General features: G+C 54.5%; 7 protein-coding genes across 7 annotated transcripts; 5 read left to right on the top strand and 2 right to left on the bottom strand.

Moving 5' to 3' along the window:
- Positions 1–57: 57 nt before the first annotated feature.
- Positions 58–1,800, top strand: CH63R_07001 (Hexose transporter; the record flags this gene model as incomplete). The annotated part of the gene is made up of 2 exons (XM_018301976.1): positions 58–540; positions 607–1,800. The coding sequence occupies 2 exons, from the start codon at positions 58–60 to the stop codon at positions 1,798–1,800; spliced, it is 1,677 nt and encodes a 558-aa protein (XP_018156754.1).
- Positions 1,801–4,009: 2,209 nt separating this feature from the next.
- CH63R_07000 (Aldo-keto reductase) lies at positions 4,010–5,086 on the bottom strand (the record flags this gene model as incomplete). The annotated part of the gene is made up of 1 exon (XM_018301975.1): positions 4,010–5,086. One exon carries the CDS (start codon positions 5,084–5,086, stop codon positions 4,010–4,012), a length of 1,077 nt encoding a protein of 358 aa, XP_018156753.1.
- Positions 5,087–6,357: 1,271 nt separating this feature from the next.
- Positions 6,358–7,335, top strand: CH63R_06999 (Short-chain dehydrogenase; the record flags this gene model as incomplete). The annotated part of the gene is made up of 1 exon (XM_018301974.1): positions 6,358–7,335. The coding sequence occupies one exon, from the start codon at positions 6,358–6,360 to the stop codon at positions 7,333–7,335; it is 978 nt and encodes a 325-aa protein (XP_018156752.1).
- Positions 7,336–9,576: 2,241 nt separating this feature from the next.
- Positions 9,577–10,632, top strand: CH63R_06998 (uncharacterized protein; the record flags this gene model as incomplete). The annotated part of the gene is made up of 1 exon (XM_018301973.1): positions 9,577–10,632. The coding sequence occupies one exon, from the start codon at positions 9,577–9,579 to the stop codon at positions 10,630–10,632; it is 1,056 nt and encodes a 351-aa protein (XP_018156751.1).
- A 1,741-nt stretch (positions 10,633–12,373) lies between these two features.
- CH63R_06997 (Alcohol dehydrogenase) lies at positions 12,374–13,330 on the top strand (the record flags this gene model as incomplete). Its single annotated transcript, XM_018301972.1, has 1 exon — positions 12,374–13,330. The coding sequence occupies one exon, from the start codon at positions 12,374–12,376 to the stop codon at positions 13,328–13,330; it is 957 nt and encodes a 318-aa protein (XP_018156750.1).
- Positions 13,331–14,111: 781 nt separating this feature from the next.
- Positions 14,112–15,750, bottom strand: CH63R_06996 (Major facilitator superfamily transporter; the record flags this gene model as incomplete). The annotated part of the gene is made up of 2 exons (XM_018301971.1): positions 14,112–14,565; positions 14,627–15,750. The coding sequence occupies 2 exons, from the start codon at positions 15,748–15,750 to the stop codon at positions 14,112–14,114; spliced, it is 1,578 nt and encodes a 525-aa protein (XP_018156749.1).
- Positions 15,751–19,240: 3,490 nt separating this feature from the next.
- Positions 19,241–20,374, top strand: CH63R_06995 (Glycosyl hydrolase family 88; the record flags this gene model as incomplete). Its single annotated transcript, XM_018301970.1, has 1 exon — positions 19,241–20,374. One exon carries the CDS (start codon positions 19,241–19,243, stop codon positions 20,372–20,374), a length of 1,134 nt encoding a protein of 377 aa, XP_018156748.1.
- Between the last annotated feature and the right edge of the window lie 1,855 nt (positions 20,375–22,229).

Genomic DNA, 22,229 nt, shown 5'->3' with positions numbered 1-22,229 from the left:
TACTCACCGAGCACCTCGAAGCGGTAGCAACTACTCCCCGCGAAACAGCCCTCCACCATGGAGAAAGAGACTGGCGTGACGCGCGAGCCTGTCCAGGGCCTCGCCGTCACCGACGATGTTAACGCCATCGAGGCTCCCGTCACCTGGAAGGCCTACCTGATCTGCGCCTTTGCCTCCTTTGGAGGAATCTTCTTCGGTTATGACTCCGGTTACATCAACGGTGTCCTGGGTTCCTCGATCTTCATCGAGGCCGTCGAGGGCCCCGGCGCCACATCCATTGGCGAATCCGACACTTCCCTCATCGTCTCTATCCTATCTTGCGGTACCTTCTTCGGTGCCCTCATTGCTGGTGACTTGGCCGACATGATGGGCCGCAAGTGGACCGTCATTCTTGGCTGCCTCATCTACATGATCGGTGTCATAATCCAGATGATTACCAACGTCAACACCGCTCTCGGCCCCATCGTCGCCGGTCGTCTCATTGCTGGTATTGGTGTGGGTTTCGAGTCCGCCGTCGTCATTCTGTACATGTCTGAGATTGTGAGTAACCGCCTCCCTTGAATCCCCGATCCCCGTAGGAATCATCACACTAACAAACAATCACAGTCACCCAAGAAGGTTCGTGGTGCTCTCGTCTCCGGCTACCAGTTCTGCATCACCATCGGTCTGCTCTTGGCTGCTTGCGTCGTCTACGCCACCAAGGACCGAACCGACACTGGCTCCTACCGCATCCCCATCGCCATCCAGTTCCCCTGGGCTATCATCCTCGGCGGCGGTCTGATGCTCTTCCCCGACTCCCCCAGATACTTCGTCAAGAAGGGCAGACTTGCCGATGCCGCCCGCTCTCTCTCTCGCCTTCGTGGCCAGCCCGAGAACTCGGAGTACATCCAAGTCGAGCTCGCCGAGATCGTCGCCAACGAGGAGTACGAGCGCCAGCTTGTCCCCAACACCACCTGGTTCGGCACCTGGGCCAACTGCTTCAAGGGTTCTGTCTTCAAGGCCAACTCCAACTTGCGCAAGACCATTCTCGGTACTTCTCTTCAGATGATGCAGCAGTGGACCGGTGTCAACTTCATCTTTTACTACTCGACTCCTTTCCTCCAGTCCACCGGTGCTATTGACAACACCTTCCTGATCTCCCTCGTCTTCACTCTCGTCAACGTCTGCTCGACTCCTCTGTCCTTCTGGACCGTCGAGAGATTCGGTCGCCGCACGATCCTCCTCTGGGGCGCAACTGGCATGTTGATCTGCCAGTTCCTTGTTGCCATCATCGGTGTCACTGTCGGCTTCAACCACACTCACCCCGATCCCGCCGATGCCACCAAGAGCATCGCCAACAACATCCCCGCCGTCAACGCTCAGATCGCCTTCATCGCAATCTTCATTTTCTGGTTCGCCTCCACCTGGGGCCCCGGCGCCTGGGTTCTCATTGGCGAGATTTTCCCTCTGCCCATGCGCTCCCGTGGTGTCGCCCTTTCCACCGCTTCCAACTGGCTCTGGAACACCATCATTGCCGTCATCACCCCTTACATGGTCGGTGAGAACCGCGGTAACTTGAAGTCCTCCGTCTTCTTCGTCTGGGGCGGTCTCTGCTCCTGTGCACTGGTCTACACCTACTTCCTGGTTCCCGAGACCAAGGGCCTGTCCCTGGAGCAGGTCGACAAGATGATGGAGGAGACAACTCCCCGCACCTCGGCCAAGTGGGTGCCCCACGAGACCTTTGCCTCTCAGGTCGCCCGCAACGGCGTCTTGGACAAGGTCACCGTCGACAACGTCGAGCGTCGCAGTTCCAACGTCTAAGCCGACGTCCCGTTGTCCATTTCCGCTCGTTTTCTATACTATATTACCCGTCATGCCGGGTAAACTGCCTGGAGGCACCTCTGAAGTTGAGTCCAATTTTAAGGGCATCACTTGAATTGTAATGCGAAACGTTGATGTGGAATGTTGCATGGCGTGTGGGGGGATTTACAAAGTGGCCACAATTGGTGGCCAGTTCGATACCTAACTAACTCTTACTGATACCGTTAATACACAAACAAATGTTGAAAAGTAATGCAATCTCCCCCACCCAAAAAAGTGTGCATGACATGGGCTCGGCTCATCTCCGTGACAAGTGACCAAGTTTGTGAAGAGTGTCTGCAGTGATCGCGGAACAAGGTCCTAAGTCGGGAGAATGCGGACCGAGGTTGACCAGGTCCCGTCTAAACACACCAGTCCCGGCTCCACACCAGCCGGCAGATCGCTTGGTCTTGGCCCGATCAGGCAAGCAAGCAACGCGAGCGGGTCGGGTCGACCTGGACCTCTTGGCTGCAGCGAGATACTCGATATCACCAGTTTTGGTGTCGTTCAAGTTGCGATATAATCGGAGTAACTCGAGCGCTTTTTCAGTGGACCAACCCAAGGGCTTGTACTTGGCTGGCCGATTCTTGCTCCAAGAAAACTCCACTTGTCTTCAGTCAATATCCGATCCTTCCGTGTTCACAAACATGGTCGCAACGGCTTCTAGATAGAGAGTCTCTACAGCATTGATGAAAATGACAATGCTGGCGGCTCTATACTTCTAGATGGGTTCGATCTCTGACGCCCCTCGGCTGCGAATAGAGACCCAGGAGTTTTGTCCCAGGAGCACTAAGACGGTATTGACGAGATGGTCAGACGCCATGTCCCCTCTTCACTTACAAGATACTTTCACGAGCCATGGAATCACGTTTCGATAAGCAGTAATATCTCGATATTCATTTTCTGATGTTCTCATGACTCGTGGCGGACGGCCGAAAACCTAACATGATGGTTATCCACCGCCGGACTAACCATTCCGATAATGACGAGGAAACCTTGATGCACACAATGCGCCACGGTGTGTGCTTGTTGAGAGTTAGTGGCCTTCTGGATGTTTTCCTTCTTAGGCTTCTGTTTTAGTTTCTTACCCTTTATCAATCTGAGAATATGATAGAGCAGGTCTCTTGTTTTTTTCCCCAGAATCTTTTCCTGGTTTGGTTCAAATGGGTTTGCCGACTTCTCAACCCTGATTTTCCACACCTTCTAACCATCAATTCTCAATTCTTTAGTCTGCAGCATGTGCTTCCGCTACAAGTCTTTTGTAAGGTGTTCTCAGTCGAGGGGAGTTCCTGCCCCTCTTTCGATTCAGGCTTCACCTCGTATTCCCAGCAGGAACCAGCCACGATGCAGCCCAAACTCACCCCGTGCATACACCTCGCGTTCGCAGCGGGCGCCGCGAACTCCCAGCTGGAAGGCCTGATGTGTATATACTTCCTCCGGGAACCCACCGACCGCCCCGACCCTCAACATTCTGACCAGCCACTGCTACATCGCTCACATTCGTCACGGCCAAGAGCCCACATCTCCACATCGTCTATTAACCACATACAAAGCTTGGGAAGCTTCCGCGCAGAGACGTCTTCCGAGTGGACGCGGTGGCTTGTTGCGTGCAATCGCTAGTTGGGGAATTCGTTTACATGCAGTCCTCGAGGCAAAAGGAGGGAGACTGGTAGGATGACCAAGAGTCCCGCTATAAATACAGCCGGGTGATAACAATTTCCTTGTTGAAATAGGTGCTGTAGTATTAGATGGGAAGGTGAACTGTGAGTTTGCAGAGAAAGTAGCGGATGCATGGCTTTCCGATTCAGTTAACCCGCTGCTGTCAGTGTTGCCGATGACTCGATAGAGCTGCAAGTGAACTGTGCCTTGTGCCGCAAGCTTGATCCGATTTGCAGCGAGGGCCGGATTGGTTATTCACTTCCATCGCGACAAAAGAGTATCCAACTTTTGCAGTCGTAAGCGAAACGTACTGCAGTTTCTCTAGCACAAGAGTCTCAATAAAACAGAGATTAAGATTGGAAAACGATGACAGTTTGAAAGTATCGAAAACCAGGAGATCTGCAAAGATGCGGTCTTTCTCTAGCTCCTTCCATCATTTTGACTTGCAACAGACAAACTATCGCGGGAGGTGAAGCTACTGCATAGTCTGTGTAGATACGGTACGACAACCTCAGTAGTGTCCGACAATATTCTTGGGGACGTACGGCTCCTCGAGGTACTTCACTTCATCCTCTGACAAAATCTTGCCGCGCAACTCCCCAGCCTCATCAATCCTCTTGATGGAGTTGAACCCCGTGATCGGAACCCCGCCCTTGGACCTGATCCAGGCGAGCGCAACGTGGCTCATGCTCCAACCTTTCTTCTGGGCCAACTCCCCGACCCTGCGGATGATGTTCTCGTCGACCTCGGTGAGGTCGGGGTTCATCAGACCCTTGGCCTGGGAGCGAACGCTGGTCTTCTCGGCCTCCAGCGGCCTCGCCAGCGCTCCGCCAAAGAGCGGGGACCAGTGGATGAGCCCGACGCCCGTGTCCCTGCAGAAGCGGTTCATCTCGCGCTCCTCCTCGCGGTAGACCAGGTTGTAGAAGTTCTGCATGCTGACGAACTTCGTCCAGCCGTTCTTCTCGGCGGCGAACTGCATCTGCGCGAACTGGGTCGCCCACATGGAGCTGGCGCCGATGTAGAGGATCTTGCCGGCCTGGACGAGATCGTGGAGGGCCTTCATGGTCTCCTCGACGGGCGTGGTCGGGTCGAAGCGGTGGATCTGGAAGAGGTCGATGTAGGTCGTCCCCAGGCGGGCCAGGGCGTCGTCGACGGCCTTGAAGATCGTCTTGCGGGAGAGCCCGCCCTGGTTGACGTAGTCCTTGCTCTGCGCCAGCTGCTGGGCGTACATGGGGGCGAACATGCTCGTCTCCTCGCCGACGTGGATGGCGCACTTGGTCATGAGGACTAGTTTCTCGCGGGGAATGTTGAACTTTTTGATGGCCTTGCCGATGACTACCTCGCTGACGCCGTTGGAGTACATGTTGGCGGTGTCCCACGTGTTGATGCCACGGTCGTAGGCAGCCTTGAGAACCTCGCAAGACTCCTCTTCGTCGAGCACCCAATCCATCCATTCGCTCGATCCAAGGGACATGCCTCCCAGAATGGGAACAGAAACCCTGAGACCGGAGGCTCCGAGGTTGACGTATTCGACCTTGGTTGCGTCGAGGCTCTTCTGAAGAGAGGTGGGAAGAGGTGGTGCAGCCATTTTGGGTTATTCCTTTGGGAGAGTCGTTAGGAATGTAAGTGGGTAGATAGACTCTGTTGGTTTACTTTGTGATGGTAATGTCTGCCAGGTGTTGGTGTTGAAACTTCAGGTTAGACATCGCAACAGAATCAGGAACTGCGTTGTTATTTAACGAAGCGCTTTAGTCCTACTAGCATCACCTGTTGTATGAGATCCGGACGGTATACCCCAAAAAAACATAGCCCTGCGATTTTCTCAATACTGAAAAGGAGGAGATAAGTGTAAATCCCGAGGTTTTCGACATCACAAACCCTGCGTCGCCGAAGCGCGCCGACATCCTTCGGCAACTTTCAATCTTGAATCGTCATGCTCGCCCATGTCCCTGAACAAGTGAACAAGAGTGGAGTGTTGTCAGATGCAGAATGACCAACAAACGGGACGTTGAACGGTGCATCACCAGTCACTGTGCCGATATAGCACTGCACAGAATCAACATTGCAATGGCGGACAGTTGACGGACTATTCCCTCAGTCCGCTCCTCCACAGAGAAGCGTGGGGCTTAGGGGCTGGGGATGGATTTTGGTCGCTAAATCCGCTAAACTCCAGGCGCGCTACCCTATCCCACACGGTGTGGGCGGTGTGGGGTACATCTGGCACTTGAAAGACGAAAACAAATACCACGGACCCGGTGGCCTGATTACTTGACTGTGAGTGAGAATGTTGCAGAGATGTTTGACTGGTGCTTAATGGAAGTTGGTTGAATGACGGACGGACATTACGGGGATTTTGACATCCTTTTTGGATCGGAAGCCACGCCTTCCGTCTCCAAAGGTCATTACATCTCATCTGGCCGTTTCGACACCGTCCGTTTTCCCCTAGCAGTGTGACATCCAAGACGTCCTTTAAGACTCATGGGCTTACAAAACATAGTGCGGTCCGGTCTGGAAGAGTTGCAGGAACCCAATTGAAGGATAAGCGTCAAAAAGAGGAGTCTGGCGCTCTCCATCCATGACGGAGGCATGTGGAGTTAGCCAAGTCTAGGCCCGGCGCACGTTGTGTGAGTGGTCCGCTCGGTCTCGGCCAAACAAACTCCTGCCTAACTCCGTCATACATTTTTTTGGACCACCAGACATAAGACGCACATATGGATCTCATGGTAGAACTCGTGTGCTCCAATTCATCTCAGTCTCGATTCTCCAATTATCTTTTCTTCTACAAAAAGTTGAGCTTCCACTTCTGAGAACATCCATCTCTCCCGTGTATCCCAATTTGATCTACAAACCGAAATCACAATGAGTTTTCTCTACAGCCAGCTGTTTAAATCCCTTCCGTACCCCCAGGGCTCATACGCCGGCAAGACCGTCGTGATCACCGGCAGCAACGTCGGCCTCGGAAAGGAAGCCGCGCGACACTTTGCCCGCCTCGGCGCCAGCAAGCTGATCCTTGCCGTCCGAAGCCTCGACAAGGGACGCGTCGCCAAAGAGGACATCGAAGCCACGACCAACTGCGCCAAGCACGTCGTCGAAGTCTGGGAGCTCGACATGTCCAAGTATGCCAGCGTGCAAAAGTTCGCATCTCGCCTCAGCGCCGAGCTGGAGCGTGTCGACATCTTCATCGCCAACGCCGGCGTGGCCCACACCGAGTTCAGACAGATGGAGGATAACGAGGGGACGATCACGGTCAACGTCGTCTCCACATTCCTCCTGATGGCGCTCGTCTTGCCCAAGATGAAGGAGACGGCGGCCAAGTTCAGCACCCGGCCCACGTTCACGATCACGTCCTCGGAGGTCCACGGGTGGACGAAATTTGAACAGCGAAATGCGCCTGACGGCGAGATCTTCAACACCATCAACGAGGAGGCGTCCAAGTCTTCGGACGAGGTGGGGAAGCTCTACCCCCTCTCCAAGCTCCTCGAGGTGCTCGGCGTGAGGACATTTGCCGAGCTGCACCCGGCGTCCGAGTACCCCGTCACGGTCAACAATGTCAATCCGGGCTTCTGTCACTCCGAGCTAACCCGCGACATCCAAACATGGCGCATGTGGCTCATGAAGCTCTTTCTGGCCCGGACAACAGAGTATGGTAGCAGAACCTTGGTGTCTGCGGGGTCTGCGGGGGCCGAGTCTCACGGTCACTACATGTCCGACTGTGCCGTTGCGGAACCGGCGCCGTTTGTGACGAGCAAGGAAGGAAAGGAGGCGCAAGATCGGGTGTGGAATGAGCTTGTGCAGAAGCTGGAGGCAATTCAGCCGGGTGTCATGAGCAAGATCTGATCGGCTTTCTGAAGCAATTCTTTGTTATGTATCATTATCTTACTGTTTCTCGTGAAGAGGAACGGTATTCGGGCCGCACCTCGGCGTCTCCCTAGACCTCGGGCCTCACAGAGGCGAGGATTATGATTCTCCGGATCTTTTGGTACTATGGACTTAATGAGCACACGTTCCAGTAATAGCGTACTTCTATCATCCGCGCACACTTTGTGGAAGTAACGTCGGTTTCGGCCAGTGTTTGACAATCGTACCAGACTCGTCTTCAAAGACCTATCTTCAGAAGCTTCAAACAACTGGAGAGTTGTCTTTTTGCATTCCCTCGAACGATGTCCTTCAAGGAACGGGCCGGTCGGTTGCAGCCAGAAGATAATCCGAGGCAAGCTTCCCAGTCAACCTATGCTCCAGCACAAACCGCCCGCACAACAGTCACTACGTCTAATAAACTGCCCGTCTAGGCTAAGCGCTGATTTCAGATAACTTGACTCGTATCAAGCCCTAGAATTTCTCACTGACCACATGACCCACATCTTCGTCCATATGTGGCTTCCAATTCATGACCATCGCCAATCTCGTGTTGCGGGAGGGTCTAGATGCGCGTAGAAAAGATGGCATCCGAAGCTTTCAAGTCAAACTCAAAAGTACCACATCAACGCTCCTAACCACACATACTAGCAAGTGCTACTTAAAATACTAATTGTGTGTTTGTACTGTGTCGCAAAAACGACGCCGTCAACTGCGGGCAGCAATTAACGCCTTATGTCCTACGACATACTGGTAACGCGGGATTCCAGCAACTTCAGGGCTGGGAATTGAGAACATTTGTAAGGTGACCGAACAACACCTCAGATCCATGAAGAAGGAGCATAAGCCAGCCGAAAAGCATTGATTGGTATTGATGGAACAGACCAAAATCTTTGGAAACCCCTGCATCGATCCCCGATTCGACAGAGCTGAAGCCTCAAGGTAAGACTGCATGTATCTCCATTGGTTGCCAAATTACTCTAGGCCCCGATCAGCAAATACGATGTAGACCTACATTACCGGATCCCCAAACCTTGACTGTTTCTACCCCGCACTTAGGAATTTTGAGGTTATTCATGGGACATGGATTCGTTGTCTCCCACCGAGTGCGGCCGTAGCCCGTTTCCATCAAGAGTAGTATGGGCTGGGCGCATTGCCTAGAGTTGATCAAAACAGAAACCGAATGGCGGTATGTTGAAGCTAAGAGCGGAGGAACGGTGGAGAAAATGCACGATGAAAAAAGTATGCGCCCCCTGTTAAGCGAGCCCAGACGCGCATACAATGTTATACAGTAGACTTTGCCTGCAGTGGAGATATCGCGCCAGGTTTCGCTGATGCGCCCTGCCTTGTTCTGGAGAGCGAACTGAATAAGTACGTGAGTAGTCAGGATTACTGCTGCTGAGTTGATTGTGGCTGCACCTTTACATTCTACCTGGCGCACCGGTAAAACCGTTGGCTGCAGCTACAGAAAAAGTAAAAGCGCGTGTAGGTGTAGCCTTCGAGCACCTCCTTCGCAAGATCGGCCCAGTTTGGACACCACTTCCGTCAGAACCGAATGGGGATATTTTACACGGCCGGCCACGAGGGGCCAACGCGTTGAGTGCCCCCGCTTTGAATAGTTTGCGTTTACGACATGCCCCTGAAATTGTTCTCATACTTTATCATCTTCGCCTAACGAAGCATACTCGAACCAAAGTCAGCCGGCGATAAGTCTTTCGGCGTCGGAAACTCTAACCGGCCCCTCGGACTCGTACTCAATTTATCAAGAGGATGACAAACCCTCCACTCTCCGGAGCTCAGGTAGGGGATACCTTACCTGGACCAAGCCTTATTTGTTGGCGCCACTATGGATTGTTTACCCAATTCAGCGTGGTAATTCACGGGATAGCTATGAGTTTGTGATAATCAGTCACCCGCCTGCTCGCGTACAAGCTATCTATCCTATGATCCTTGTCTATTCTGCATGCAACAACCCTCAACATCCGCGATTAGTTCGGCTCAATTACGGAGCTCACTCGGTCATTTGTCTGATTTGAACCGGCTTGTTTGCCTCTGAGAGTCCCCTCAGCCATGCAGGATCACATGGAAACTGTTTAAAAGTCATGGAAGTTTCGTCGTTGATAAGACATTATCCGCTCATAGAAACTCCATTATTCCACCGGGCAGTCATATGTTCATTGGCTCCCACTAAAAGGCATCCGAAGAGTTGGTTCGAAAGTAACCATGGCCGTGATTCCCAGCAGTATCATCATCACCGCCGCAACAGGCTCCGTTGGATGCCGCCTAATCCCCCTTATCCTCTCGTTGTCCCATTCCCATCCCATCAAGCTCGTTCTACCCACAAGGAACCCCGACCACGTGGCCGAGCTGATTGCTTCTACTACCAGCTCTACAAAGCCTAGCCCTTACATAACAACAGTTGTCGAGCAGGGCGACATAGCCGACCCAGTATGGCTTGGCGAACTCATAGCCTTGCACAAGGTGGACACCGTGTTCCTCAACGTCTCTGGGGCGAACGAGCTCACCGTCGGCCTGAACACCTTTGATCTTTGCTCCCTTCCGGGATCGAGCGTGCGCCACGTTGTGTATCTATCCATGGCCGGGGACTTTACCGCCCGCAGCGTCGTAAAGGACGGGGCAATCCGACGGGTTCGTGCGGCGCATGTGGCTGTCAAGTTTGCCTTGGAGCAGTTCCTTCTATACGATGGTCACTCAACCGACGAGGGAATGGAACTACCTTTCACCTGGACCATCCTCGGTCCCGTCATGTCCAACGACAACGACCTCCGTGGAAAGCAGATGATGCTGCGGCACGGCGTGTTCCCATCTCCGCTGCCGAGCGGCTCGAGACCCGGGCTGCCCAAGGTCGACGTCGCGGACATTGCACTGGGGGCGTGGCGGGCCATTGAGGACCAAGGCCGACGCTTTTACAAGCGGAAGGTCACGATCGGGACGAGAGAGGGATACAGAGCAGAGGAGACGGAGAGACTTTGGAGCGCAGCTCTGGGCCGGCCGATCAAGTCGCGAGTCGCCACCTGCAAGGAGGACCTCGACGATTATGAGTTTGAGCTTGTCGATCATGGAAAGTTGACGCCTGGTTTTGCTCGTGACTTGAGACTCATGATGGAGTCGATGGGTACTAGGTTCTGCATGCGAGGGCTGACGGACCAAGAGTATCAGCTGCAGCTTGACTTGCTGGGGAGAGAACCTCGGAGCTACGAGGCATTCGTCACTGAGACTGCAAAGAAGTGGTTGCAGGAGGAGAGTCACGTAGGTTAACCTAAAGACCGGAGTGAATTTTCCATCAGACCTGTCGACGAACTTTGTAGAACGGCTTGACTATGATCATTCTATGGTTTGAAAAACAACAGAGATTGGATTTTATACGGATTACTGATATGACGGCATGATGAGCATCAAAGGCAGGTGCTCATCCAATCTGAGTTAATTCTAAAACTCGGTCTGGGTTACACATGGCTTTGGGATAGGTAATCTATCCTTCCTTCTCCCTTTGTCTACATTTCGGATAGATATAGCACAACAGCGGTGCGGTTATTGGTGTCCATGATGCGTTGGAGACTTGGAAGTGAAGGAGAACTTCTGACGGCGGCTGTAATATGACAGGATCAACGGAGACAGATTCGCGTGGTCTGACTGGTTCATACTGCCGCTTACTTCCGTTGCCCATCGGAAACCGGCTGGGCATCCAACACTAGACATGAATCGCGGCAGGGAATGTAGATGTCACAACGTCATGCTGTAAACTTTTCATAGACTTCCTGCATATACTTTGGGTTAAGCTTGCTTGGAGAAAGTTAATGCCACACACACATACACACACACACACACACACACACACACACACACACACACACACACATTCGGTTTCGGAACTTGACTGGAAGGATTGGAGTGGTTTTTCTGTCAGAAGTGGCACTAATTGAATTTTGAAGATTTGGCATTTCTTACTCATGTCACAAGTTGTATAGTGCAGGTATTAAGTGTTGTAGAACGTGAGAATCCAATCCATGACCTCCAAGCATCATGACGCTATGTTTTAAGTTTGAGTAGACTTTAAGTATATAATCTTACGATGTAGTTGAGCTTGCTTGAAGAAAGTCAATGACAGACACACACACACGCGCGCGCGCGCGCCCTTAACTCCACCTTTTTCGGCACTTCACTGGTCTTTCTTGTCTGTCTTCACTTGCTGCCCTCGGTTTCAGCTCGATGTATCCAATCAACCATGTGCTCCTTGGTTTCGTTGCGATTCACCCCAGCGATTGGAGAATCCATCGCAGTTCATTCACCTAACAGGCTTCAAAAAGGTATTCCCGGCAGCCAGATAACTTTGGGGAAAAACACGCTCTTACCATTTAGAAGTGTTTTTGTTTCTTCCATATACCGACTTGAAGCCGGTGAAGTCTGGTGTCCTGGATATTTCGGTGGAGCGTCATGGAGTTAAGCCGTCTTTAAAACCGTGGACTATCCAGCGTCGACCTACGCCACGACCTCGAACCAGACCTGGGATATAAATCAGACATTGTAACCACATGGACAACGGACATTTCCCAAAAGGCCGAACAATACCGATTTTTCATGCTGGTCTGTACTGTTCAGTTTGTGAGTCCCAGACAGCCTCCCTGGGAGCGGTAAGAATCGTTGATTTGGCATGCCTTGTACTCGGTTATATGCAACAGTCAGCAAACGATGCAGCTCTGCTGGAGTTTGCGGCTCACGATCCTAATCTCCGTGCAGGGGCTCCATGCAGGGGCCCATTGCTAAGGCGCGTCAAGAGAAATCGTCCAGCGAAGAACATTCCAAGTCGTGATGGCTGACGAATGTTGGTTTTCTTATAAGACCGGCTTCACCATTTTCGTCTGTTGTAACATCACATCTAGGTGCCTCTTGCCATACCGTTCCAAACGCCTCAACACTCCTAAGCAAGAACCTTCCAACCTTTAGACTCCTTCATCATACGTTTCCCATTTCAAGACATTATTCGATATCAAACGTAGCCATGACGACGTCAGGCCGACAGAAGCGCATCTTTATGACCGGAGCAAGCGGCTACACCGGCTCCGTAGTCACAGAGCTAGCCATCGCAGACGGCTACATCATTCACGCCCTCTCCCGGACCGAAGCTAGCGACGGTAAACTCCGCGACCTCGGCGCCGTGCCCATCCGGGGCGACCTCTGCTCCCTTGACACCCTCCGTCGCGAAAGCGCACAGGCGGACGCGGTCATCCACCTGGCCACCGCCTACGTCTTCGGCGGCGAGCCGTACGAGACCTTCCGGCCCATGGACACCGCCGCCGTCGATGCCATCGCCGATGCCCTCGCCGGAACCGACAAGCCGCTGGTCGTGACGTCCGGCACGCTTTGCGTCGCCGCGGATCCCACGGGCGCCGAGACCACGGAGGCGTCGCCGGCGGAGCCTAACCCTATCAACACCCGCATCAAGACCGAGCTGCACTCACTGAGCCACGCCGCGAAGGGTGTCCGGGTCACTTCGATCCGGCTGGCGCCCTACGTCTACGGCCGAGGCGGCAGCGGCGTCGCGCAGTTTTTGGGCATAGCGGCGAAGACGGGCGGCGTCGTGTGCGTCGGCGGCGGCAGGAACCGCACGACGGTCGTGCACGTCGACGATGCCGCGCGGCTGTATCTCCTCGCGGCGGAAAAGGGGCGGGCCGGCGAGATCTACAACGCCAGCGCCGCGACGGACGTCACCTCACGCCGGCTCTCCGAGGCCATGGCCGCCGCCGTCGGCGTGCCGTTGAGGGACATCAGCGCGGAGGACGCGAAGGCGCAGCTGGGGGCCACAGTGGCGTTCTTCCTGGCGGCGGAGAACCGGGCGTCCGGGGAGAAGGCCAGGAGGGAGCTTGGCTGGACGCCCCGCGGGCCGGGCATCTTGGAGGAGATTGGCAGCAGCAAGGGTTCGTATGGGGAACTTGCCAAGGCACTCCGGAAGCAATAGCTTCGCGGGGTAATGGGGTCTGCTCTTGGGGGATATGGATCATGGATCGTGGGGGTGGGCTTCCTGGGGGGCGTGCGGCACGGATGAGGGGAACCCATACCCGTCTCCAAATGCCAAGTGAAGGCGAGCAGGTCCAAGAAGTGTCTATATTGTTATCAGTCGCGTAATATCCTTCCCCCTCCCGAGGCCTTGGGTGCTTTGCCCTTGACCGCCTTGGCGTTGAAAGCCGCCAAGTGAGCTTATTTTGACGGCTACCTCTGTTGTTCTCCATCGTTTTCTAAACACAAGTTATCTCTACCCGTTTATCTCACCAATTCACCAATCTGACAAAGCAAAGTACACAATACAGTCAATTCCATTACAAGACGAGTGTAAAATCGAAACTGCTTTCAATATGACTTCTTCTATCTGAGCGTTGTTTGTACAGGCGTCGTCTGCCCCCTAGTACATACCGAGAATCTTCTAGAATTCGGCTGCAATAACGTGCCAGCATGAGTATGATATTGTGCGGCTCATCAATGTCCGATTCAAGCGGTAATGTTTAGCAATTCCAAATAGTAGGGGAGAAAACCTGCGGCGTCTATCCTCCGAACCGCCTAGAAAGAATCGCAACAATCAAGAAGCCGCTGGCAAGTAGAAAGCATAGAGGACAGAAAAGACATGTTTCACGGGCTCGCGGGAAGAACTCGCAATGAGCATGTGTGGGGTATATTAACTTCGTCAAGTCTTCTTCATTGAATCTTACAAATAAACGGATTACACGTGAGCCTATACACTTTCTCTAGAACACATAGCGGAACGACAGATTCTCCTTGTCCGTCATGTCCTCGAAGGAGTGGGCGGTGTATTCGGGAGACGCCTCCACAATACCCGCAGCGACCATGTCGTCTCTCTTCTTGTTCTCGCGGGCGAGGTAGATGCGGAGGCTGATGATGATGACGATAAGCAGCGCGTAGCAGCCCAGGTGAGTGGCGAAGGCGATGAAGTAGCGCGGGCCGTCCCACTTGAGGAAGACCTGGGGGCCGATGGCGTTACCAGCAGCCCAGACGATGAAGTTGATGGCGACGGCAAACTGCTTCTTGGTCTGGCCGGCGATGTTTCGGGAGATAAGCGACAGGGCGAGGGTCTGGGCGGACCAGAAGGACAGAGTGATGTAGTAGCAGATGAGCAGACCAACACGCTGGGAGAAGGTGTTGTTGGGGACAGTCATGAGAAGGACGGTGCCGATGACGGAGCTGGTAGGATTTGTTAGTTCAGTTGTAATGCTGGGAGGTGAGCGAATCGGTCGAGACTTACGGGACACAGAAGCCGAGCATGACGTAGAGGTTCTGGTTGAACTTCTTGACCAGCCAGACGGAGCCGAGGAGGACGAAGATAATGTAGAATCCGAGAACCATGGCGAGCAGCTGCACCTCGAGGGTGTTGAAGCCGAAGCTCTTGATGATGATGTTGGCGAAGGCACCCAGACCGGAAGTGGGCAAGGTGGTGCACAGGGCGATAAGGGAGTATCCCCAGACCTGGGGGTCCATGAGAGCCTCGATAGCCTGCTCGCGCTTGAAGTTCTTGTTCTGGATACCGGTCTGGTTATCGCGGACACGCTCGACCATCTCGCGCTTAACATCTTCGGAGAAGCACTTGGCACGCATGGGGGAGTCGGGCATCCAGAACAGGACGAAGACGCCGAAGATGACGGAGATGACGCCGTATGCCAGGAAAAGCCACTGCCAGGACTTGAGAGGGCCACTCTTGATGTGGGTGAAGCAGTAGGCGAGCAGACCGCCGACGACCTGCTGGGCTCCGTTCATCATGTACCAGTAGGTAACACGAGATGCCTGTTCCTCGCGACGGTACCACATGGACGAGAGGATGACGAAGGCGGGCTGGCAGGCCGACTCGAAGATACCGAGGAGGGTGCGGACGGCGACAAGGCCGACGAAGTTGGAGCAGGCGGCGTGGCAGGCCAGTACGGCACCCCAAGCAATGATGGAGAAGCTGAGGTACTTCGCGATGGGGACGCGGGCGATGATGTAGTTCTGGGGGTACTCGACGAACAGGATGGCGATGTAGATACAGGTGGTTAGCCAGGAGAACTCCTGGCCCTTGAGGTTGGTGTCCTCTTGGAGGCCCATGATGGAGGCGAAGGACATGGTGCCCTTGTCGATAGCCTGGAGGAAGTAGGTGCCAATCATGATGACGAGGACGCGGCGGTCGATCATCTTGCGCAGCTCGTCGCTGCGTTCCCGGGTGACGGTGACGGAGCCGTCGCCGACGTACTTGGACAGCTCATTGTCGACATTCTCGAGGCGCTGCTGGTCGGCCTTCTCATGGGAGATTGAGCGCTCGACTTCCTGGAAGGACTTCTTGCCTGGGGCCGTCGTGGGGCGGACGTGCTCCGAGCTGGTGACTTCGTCGGAGGCCATCTTGTCTGACGATGACAAAAGAGGTGGAGTTGTCGATGGTGTCGAGGTCCCGTGTGATGGAAGAAGAGAACGCAACAAAGGTCTCAGGGCTGGCTCGACGGGGGCGGGGCTTCGTGGGCTTGGAGTCTGTCTACCCTCTGTAGGCTGGAGGAGGAGGAAGAAGAAGAAAAAGAAGCCTGGCAACCTGACGAAGGGAGAAGGAAGAAAGGAGGAAAAAGAAGGATGCTACCCTCGTTCTATATAAGAACAGATATCAAGTGGAGTGGGAATGGGTGGTGGTGAGGTATTAGGAAGGCGAGCCGGTGCTGTGCTGGGGATCTCTCTCCCTTACTCCTTTGAGCGACGGATTCATATGGTTGCTTGTCAAACCCCGGAATCTCTCCCCCATTCTCTCCTCATTTCTACCCCAAGATTTCTTGTTGGGAAGGGGACACGGGGGGGGGACCCAGAGCTCGGTCCCCCGCGAAAAGGGACGACGAGAGCAGGACAAGCTTGTTCCCCCACAGGCCACGGGTCCTGAGGGGTTACGGAGTCGAGTTGCTGGGTTCTGAATGGTTCGAGGGCTTGGACTCCAGCTGAGGCAAGAAAGTGAATGGACGAGGGATGCCAGGACGAGTGGATGCAATTTGGGTTATCTTTCGACCGAGATGGTGGGAGGCGAGGAGTGTTGACATGTTCACGCCCCCCTCGAGGCCGTCCGATCCGGGCCTTCTCTGCGCCAAACTCCGCACGCTTGCGTTCGACCCCCCAGGCATCTGGGGAGAATTGGGGAGATGGCTCACTCTGTTGGCTCAAGATTGGGTGAGCCTCTCGATAAAGTGGACGAGCTCATGGCTAGAGCGGCATGAGTCAAGGGTTGCGAGATGGGGGTGGAACGTTACGATGGCCACCGGGTGAAAGGCAGAGAGCAGCATCAGCGTGATGGAGAACGTGGAAGGAAACCGGATGGCGGAAGCCAGTGACTTCACAGAGATAGAAGTGGGAATAGGGCGTGGGCGGATGGCTCCGACGCAGGAGGGTCTCTAGTTGAAGTTGCTTCCTGGTTGGCCCGGCTGGCCAGGACGACCCGTCAGGATGGCGTGAGCGTAAGGCTCCCCGGTTTGGGCCCTGGGGATGATTGGCGGTTGGTTTTCCTGCAACGGGGATAAGGCTCGACGTTAGTATTGGTAGTCTGTTGTGGTAGCCATGGTAGTGGTTTGTCGCTGAATAAGTCACGAATGGCGTTTCTCGAGATGAAAGGGAAATCACTTGGGCCCCCGTTGAAGCGTTCAAGCGTTAAAGCGTCATGGTGTTCGATGCGCAACCAAGAAGGGGAACAGCATGGTAGTAATGAGGCGCCGGCGGCCAGCGGCCTTGGCATGGCACTTGGGCGCTCTCCCGGTCGCCGCATTCCTGGGCATACGGAATTGACGGTGAAAAGGACGATGGAGAGAGGGTGTGAGGGGGTGGAAGGATGGGTGTGTGAGTGAGAAAATTGCTTCCGGGTCCGGGCTACACAGGGATAGGATTGGTTGTCGATAGGGGGACAATCGGGCGGCTTGCCTCAAAGAAGCATGTCGTCGGCTCAAGCCCCTGTGCGGCCTCAAAGACTGTCTTGGCCCCGTATCTCAGTCGGCTCAAGCCTTTCCACCCCCGTCGGTCAACGAAGCCGCCGTCAGTCATCCAGCCAAACTTGGCTCGACTTACGGGAAAGCTTGACGACGGGGACCACGGGAGTTGAGTAACGTGGCGTTCTTGGCTGTCGTCTCCGTTATCACTTCAACTCTCGGCATTGTGGAGTGTCGAGTTTTTGTTCCTTTTCGACCGCGATGACGGAAGATGGCATTGCCATGGCGAGTGGTTATGGCACAGGTCACTTCGACAAGGGTGTTTATCTGGCCTGTGAGGACGTGGGTGCGGCGTCGACGCGTTGCATTGCGACTAATGCACAGCGTGATGGCACTTGCATGCGGTGCAACGATGGCGAGATGCCTGGGTTGACGGGCTAATCTGCGCAGGCATAGGTTAGGTTGTAGCCAGAGGCAGTCGTCTATATGAACAGAGGCGTTCCCTTCCATGTTTCTGGACCGAACCCTCGGTTCTCATCCTGCTGGCGTGAGCAACAACCTCGTCCATCTCGCTCAATCTCGTTCCGTGGCCGGGTGGGTGGTGCCTGGTGTGTTCAGCATGGAATATTAGTCACCGTATCCGTCTCCGCAAACCCGGTCTGAGCCCGCTGTTTTCCCCTCAAATCTCGTCCCCGTTTTTTATTCCCCCAAAGATCCAGAACGGGGGGGTTGCGGAGAGGTGCGGAGATGACTTTCCCCAAAAACAACTCTGCCACCAGCCACACACCAACGAAGGACCTGGAATAAACACCGGCGCCGGCCGTGTTTCGGCCTTGGCCTCGACCTCGAAAAGGGCTGGTAAGAAGGAGAGAGGAAAAGAGGGGAAGACGACAAGGATGGTGCAGTAAGAGTTGTCCAGTTGTCCAGTTGTCCACTGAGTCCAGGTCGGCCACAGTCCCACAGAAACAGAGTTGAGCGGGACAAAAGTCGAGAGAGCCAATCATGACGCCGGAATCAGAGAGGATAAAGGGGGAGACCCCGAGGAGGAAGAGAGAAAAGGTGAAAAAATCGGGGAGGCGACCCACCGACGCGGGGTAACTGGCCCGGGGCGCGGGGGAGGAGGAGCCGAGTGACCCCGCCGTAGTGGGTACGCGTGGTGGGTGTCCGGCGCGTCCTCTTAGCCAACCACAGATCGCCAGTTCTCTTCCTCTTCAGCGTGATGCAAGAGACATTTCTGCATACCTAGTCCACTATGTACTCTGTCTACTCGCTGCATTGGAATTAACAGTGCTGCAGGCTTCCTTGGGGGCACAAATTCTTCGTAATTTCCTGGTATGTGGGGTTTACCAAGTCCCTGAATCCCCTACACCAAACCGGTCTCTAGAAAGCGTTTCCTGCGGGAGTCTTGGTCTTGGGGCCTCGGTCACCATCACTCCGAGGCCTGCCCGGTCGGTCCCCTCTCTCTCACCAGCAGCCACCACCTGTCCATTGACCCCGCGTTTTTGCCATCAGTACCATCTGTCCTGTCCGTCTCCTTGATAAAACGCTTCTGTACCCAAACAGTGTCTTGCTTCGTGTGTCGAAACCTCCCTCCTTTTTTTTTGCTTTTGTCTCGTTCTCTCTACTGCTCCCTTTCCTCCCGAGACCTGTCGATCGCCTTATCAGGTCATCCGCTGAACGTATAGAAGGAAACTGAAAAGGTCAGTCACACGATCCAATTTCTGCCGTCTTCCGCAACCCACCCAGCGTGGTGCGACGAGAACCCTCTCCAGGCCCGTCTATTCCGATGTCTTCTCGGGTCCATTCGTGGTAGCAGACGGCAGACGCACTGGCAACGATGCCTTCACTCTCGACTCTCTGAAACTGACCCTTTACGGCAGACGCCAAACGGGTCCAGCTACACCTACAGGCCCAATTACCCTCACTCACAAAACGCCGTCAACATGCCTGCCGGTACCGGAATCACCGAGGTCTCGGGCGTCAAGCGCGCCGATGTCCACAAGCAGGTCAAGCAGCTAATCCACGACATGGTCAACATCAACGACACGACGGGCGAGTTCCTCATGACGCTCGAGGACGGCCGTGTCATCGACACCAAGGGCTGGGAGGACTGGGAGTGGACCCACGGCATCGGCCTGTACGGCATCTGGAAGTACTACGAGCTCAACGGCGACCCGGCCGACCTGAAGATCATCGAGGACTGGTTCAAGAACCGCTTCGCCGAGGGCCACAAGGGCAAGAACATCAACACCATGGCCGTCTTCCTCACCCTTGCCTACGTCTACGAGAAGACGGGCAACGAGACCTACCTGCCCTGGCTCGACAGTTGGGCCGAGTGGGCCTACCACGACCTCCCCCGCACAAAGTACGGCGGCATGCAGCACATCACCTACCTCGAGGTCAACGACCAGCAGCTCTGGGACGACACCCTCATGATGACCGTCCTGCCCCTCGCCAAGATCGGCCTCGTCCTCAACCGGCCCCACTACGTCGAGGAGGCCAAGCGCCAGTTCCTCATCCACCTGCAGTACCTCTTCGACGCCCCCTCCGGCCTCTTCTTCCACGGCTGGACCTTCCACGAGGGCGGCCACAACTTCGCCCGCGCCCGCTGGGCCCGCGGCAACAGCTGGCTGACCATCGTCATCCCCGAGTTCATCGAGCTGCTCGACCTCGCGCCCCAAGACTCGCTGCGCTCCCACCTCGTCAACACCCTCGAGGCCCAGTGCGCCGCCCTCGTGCCCCTGCAGGTCGACAGCGGCCTGTGGCGCACCCTGCTCGACGTCCCCGAGGACGAGGGCTCCTACGTCGAGGCCAGCGCCACCGCCGGCTTCGCCTACGGCATTCTCAAGGCCCAGCGCAAGAGGTACATCGGCAAGGAGTACGAGCCCGTCGCCGTCAAGGCCGTCAAGGCCGTCCTCGACAACATCAGCCCCGAGGGCGAGCTGCTCCACACCTCCTTCGGCACCGGCATGGGCCACGACCTGCAGCACTACAAGGACATCCCCCAGACGAGCATGCCATACGGCCAGGCCATGGCCATGATGGCCCTCGTCGAGTTCCTGCGCGTCTTTGTATAAAGTTTTATGATTAATGGCGAATGAAAAACAAAATAAACGAAACCTAATTACTTCTTACAAGACTTCTCTAAAAACAAAATAAACCCCTTTTCTAAATAAATAAAAAGAGGGTCGATCTTCCCTATTTTCGAGCTCCACGAACTGTGCCAAGTAAACTCTATGAGACAGCAGCCAATGTCACAACAAGCATCTAGTCAGATCGGCCGACTTCGGCCTGAGATCTTACGCGCCGTCCGACCGGGCCCGACGCCGGTCTTAGCCGGGTTACGCGCTTTCGGCAGCAGGGGTTGGTCGCCTTCGGCTGAATGTCGACCGAGACAGCCCGAGACCCCAAAGTGCAACTCACTACTCGTGCCTCTTGTCCCGGGGCGCGACGAAAGGACTGCGTCTCGTGGGGGAAGATGGATACTTGTGTCCTACATTCACGGCATTCCCGGCCTAGTACAACCCGAGATACACGTGCCTGGTCGCACCCGCGCTTCGCTGTCCTTCGTAACTCCCGAGCCCGTGACCGCGGCTTAGTCCAGCTGCCGCTGTGCTGTTTGATACTTCTGGAGTTTTACGTCGCTATGACGAACGTCGATTTAGAGGGTCGTGGGCGTGGCTGGCCACCCGAACAAGACGGAGAGCCTGTTCCTGCGGCCCGCCTGGTTCGTCGGAAGTCGGGTCTCGGTGTTGATTTTGGAGGGTTCGGTCTTCCGGACTGGCTGTCGGGTCCTAGTCAAAACCAATATGCTAGACAAACAACTTAATCTCGAATGGCAGGTGTTACTTTGTGAAGTGACTGTTGAATGGGTACCGCGTATACTACCTAGTCCTGATTCGATCCACAAAGTCTACTTGTCGGCTCGGTCTCAAAGGAGTGAGGCTTCCAATGACAACATAATCCCCCCCTATATGAGCGCTGTTACAAAATGAAGAATGACATCGGTATCACCGCGGCGCAACAGCCGCCCTTAGCCAAATCTGACTCTGGGCACTCTGTACTTAGTCAACGTCTCCTGATTCGTGTCATTGTTTGCTGACAGGGCACACAACAATAGACCCTGCATACCGCTTGCATCGGAAAATTTCTCTCTCGGCAGAATGCAAAAGCACACGATAGGGCTGCTGGACGTTGGGGAGGGGTCATCTTGTACGACTAGTGCAGGATTAGAGATCAGGTAGCCTCGCACACTGACAGATTACAGGCTCGTCTTTCTAGCGATCGAATTTCATCGTCTACGCTCTGTGAAGAGCGTCTGGGCACCATGTGACATGTGACAAGGCTTATCACCGAAAGGGACTTGATCAGAGATTAGTGTCTTGATTATAAGAGGGACTGTCAGACTTTCCCAGTGACAGTAGGTTTCAATAACATCCTGGGCACATTACGCAACTCTTAATCGTGTTGAACGGAAACGAACAAAAGAACAGACATCAAAGTGTGGTACTTTGGACGAGCAACATCTTGACAGTCATGGGGAGAAATCAACATGAGCTGTTATGAAAGCAAAACATATACTGAAAATGAATTCATTCCAAGGACAAAAACACACCATTCCGAGGATCCATCGAACTTTTCAATCAATCACTTCTAACTCTTCGAACCTTCCCAATTGTCTGTATGCTACTTGTGAGCAAGATTGACATATGCCGTGACCCTTATTCTCAAGTCTTGCCCTGGGAGCTGGTAATCGTCAATCGCTAGCAGTGAGCGTTGGCGACGATGGAGTTTCACTTGGTTTTGTGGAGGGCCTGGCCGGACAGCCACGACCTCTCGCCATTCTCGATGCATCTTCAGGCAAGCCACAGGCCACCGTCAGCAACAGACCCGGAGCTAGTCGACTCCTTCGGCTTGTTGTCCTGAATGGTT

The sequence above is a fragment of the Colletotrichum higginsianum genome, chromosome 5 (genome assembly GCF_001672515.1).
Source record: "Colletotrichum higginsianum IMI 349063 chromosome 5, whole genome shotgun sequence".
Classification (NCBI taxonomy): domain Eukaryota; kingdom Fungi; phylum Ascomycota; class Sordariomycetes; order Glomerellales; family Glomerellaceae; genus Colletotrichum; species Colletotrichum higginsianum.
This window is presented reverse-complemented; position numbering and strand designations above follow the sequence as displayed.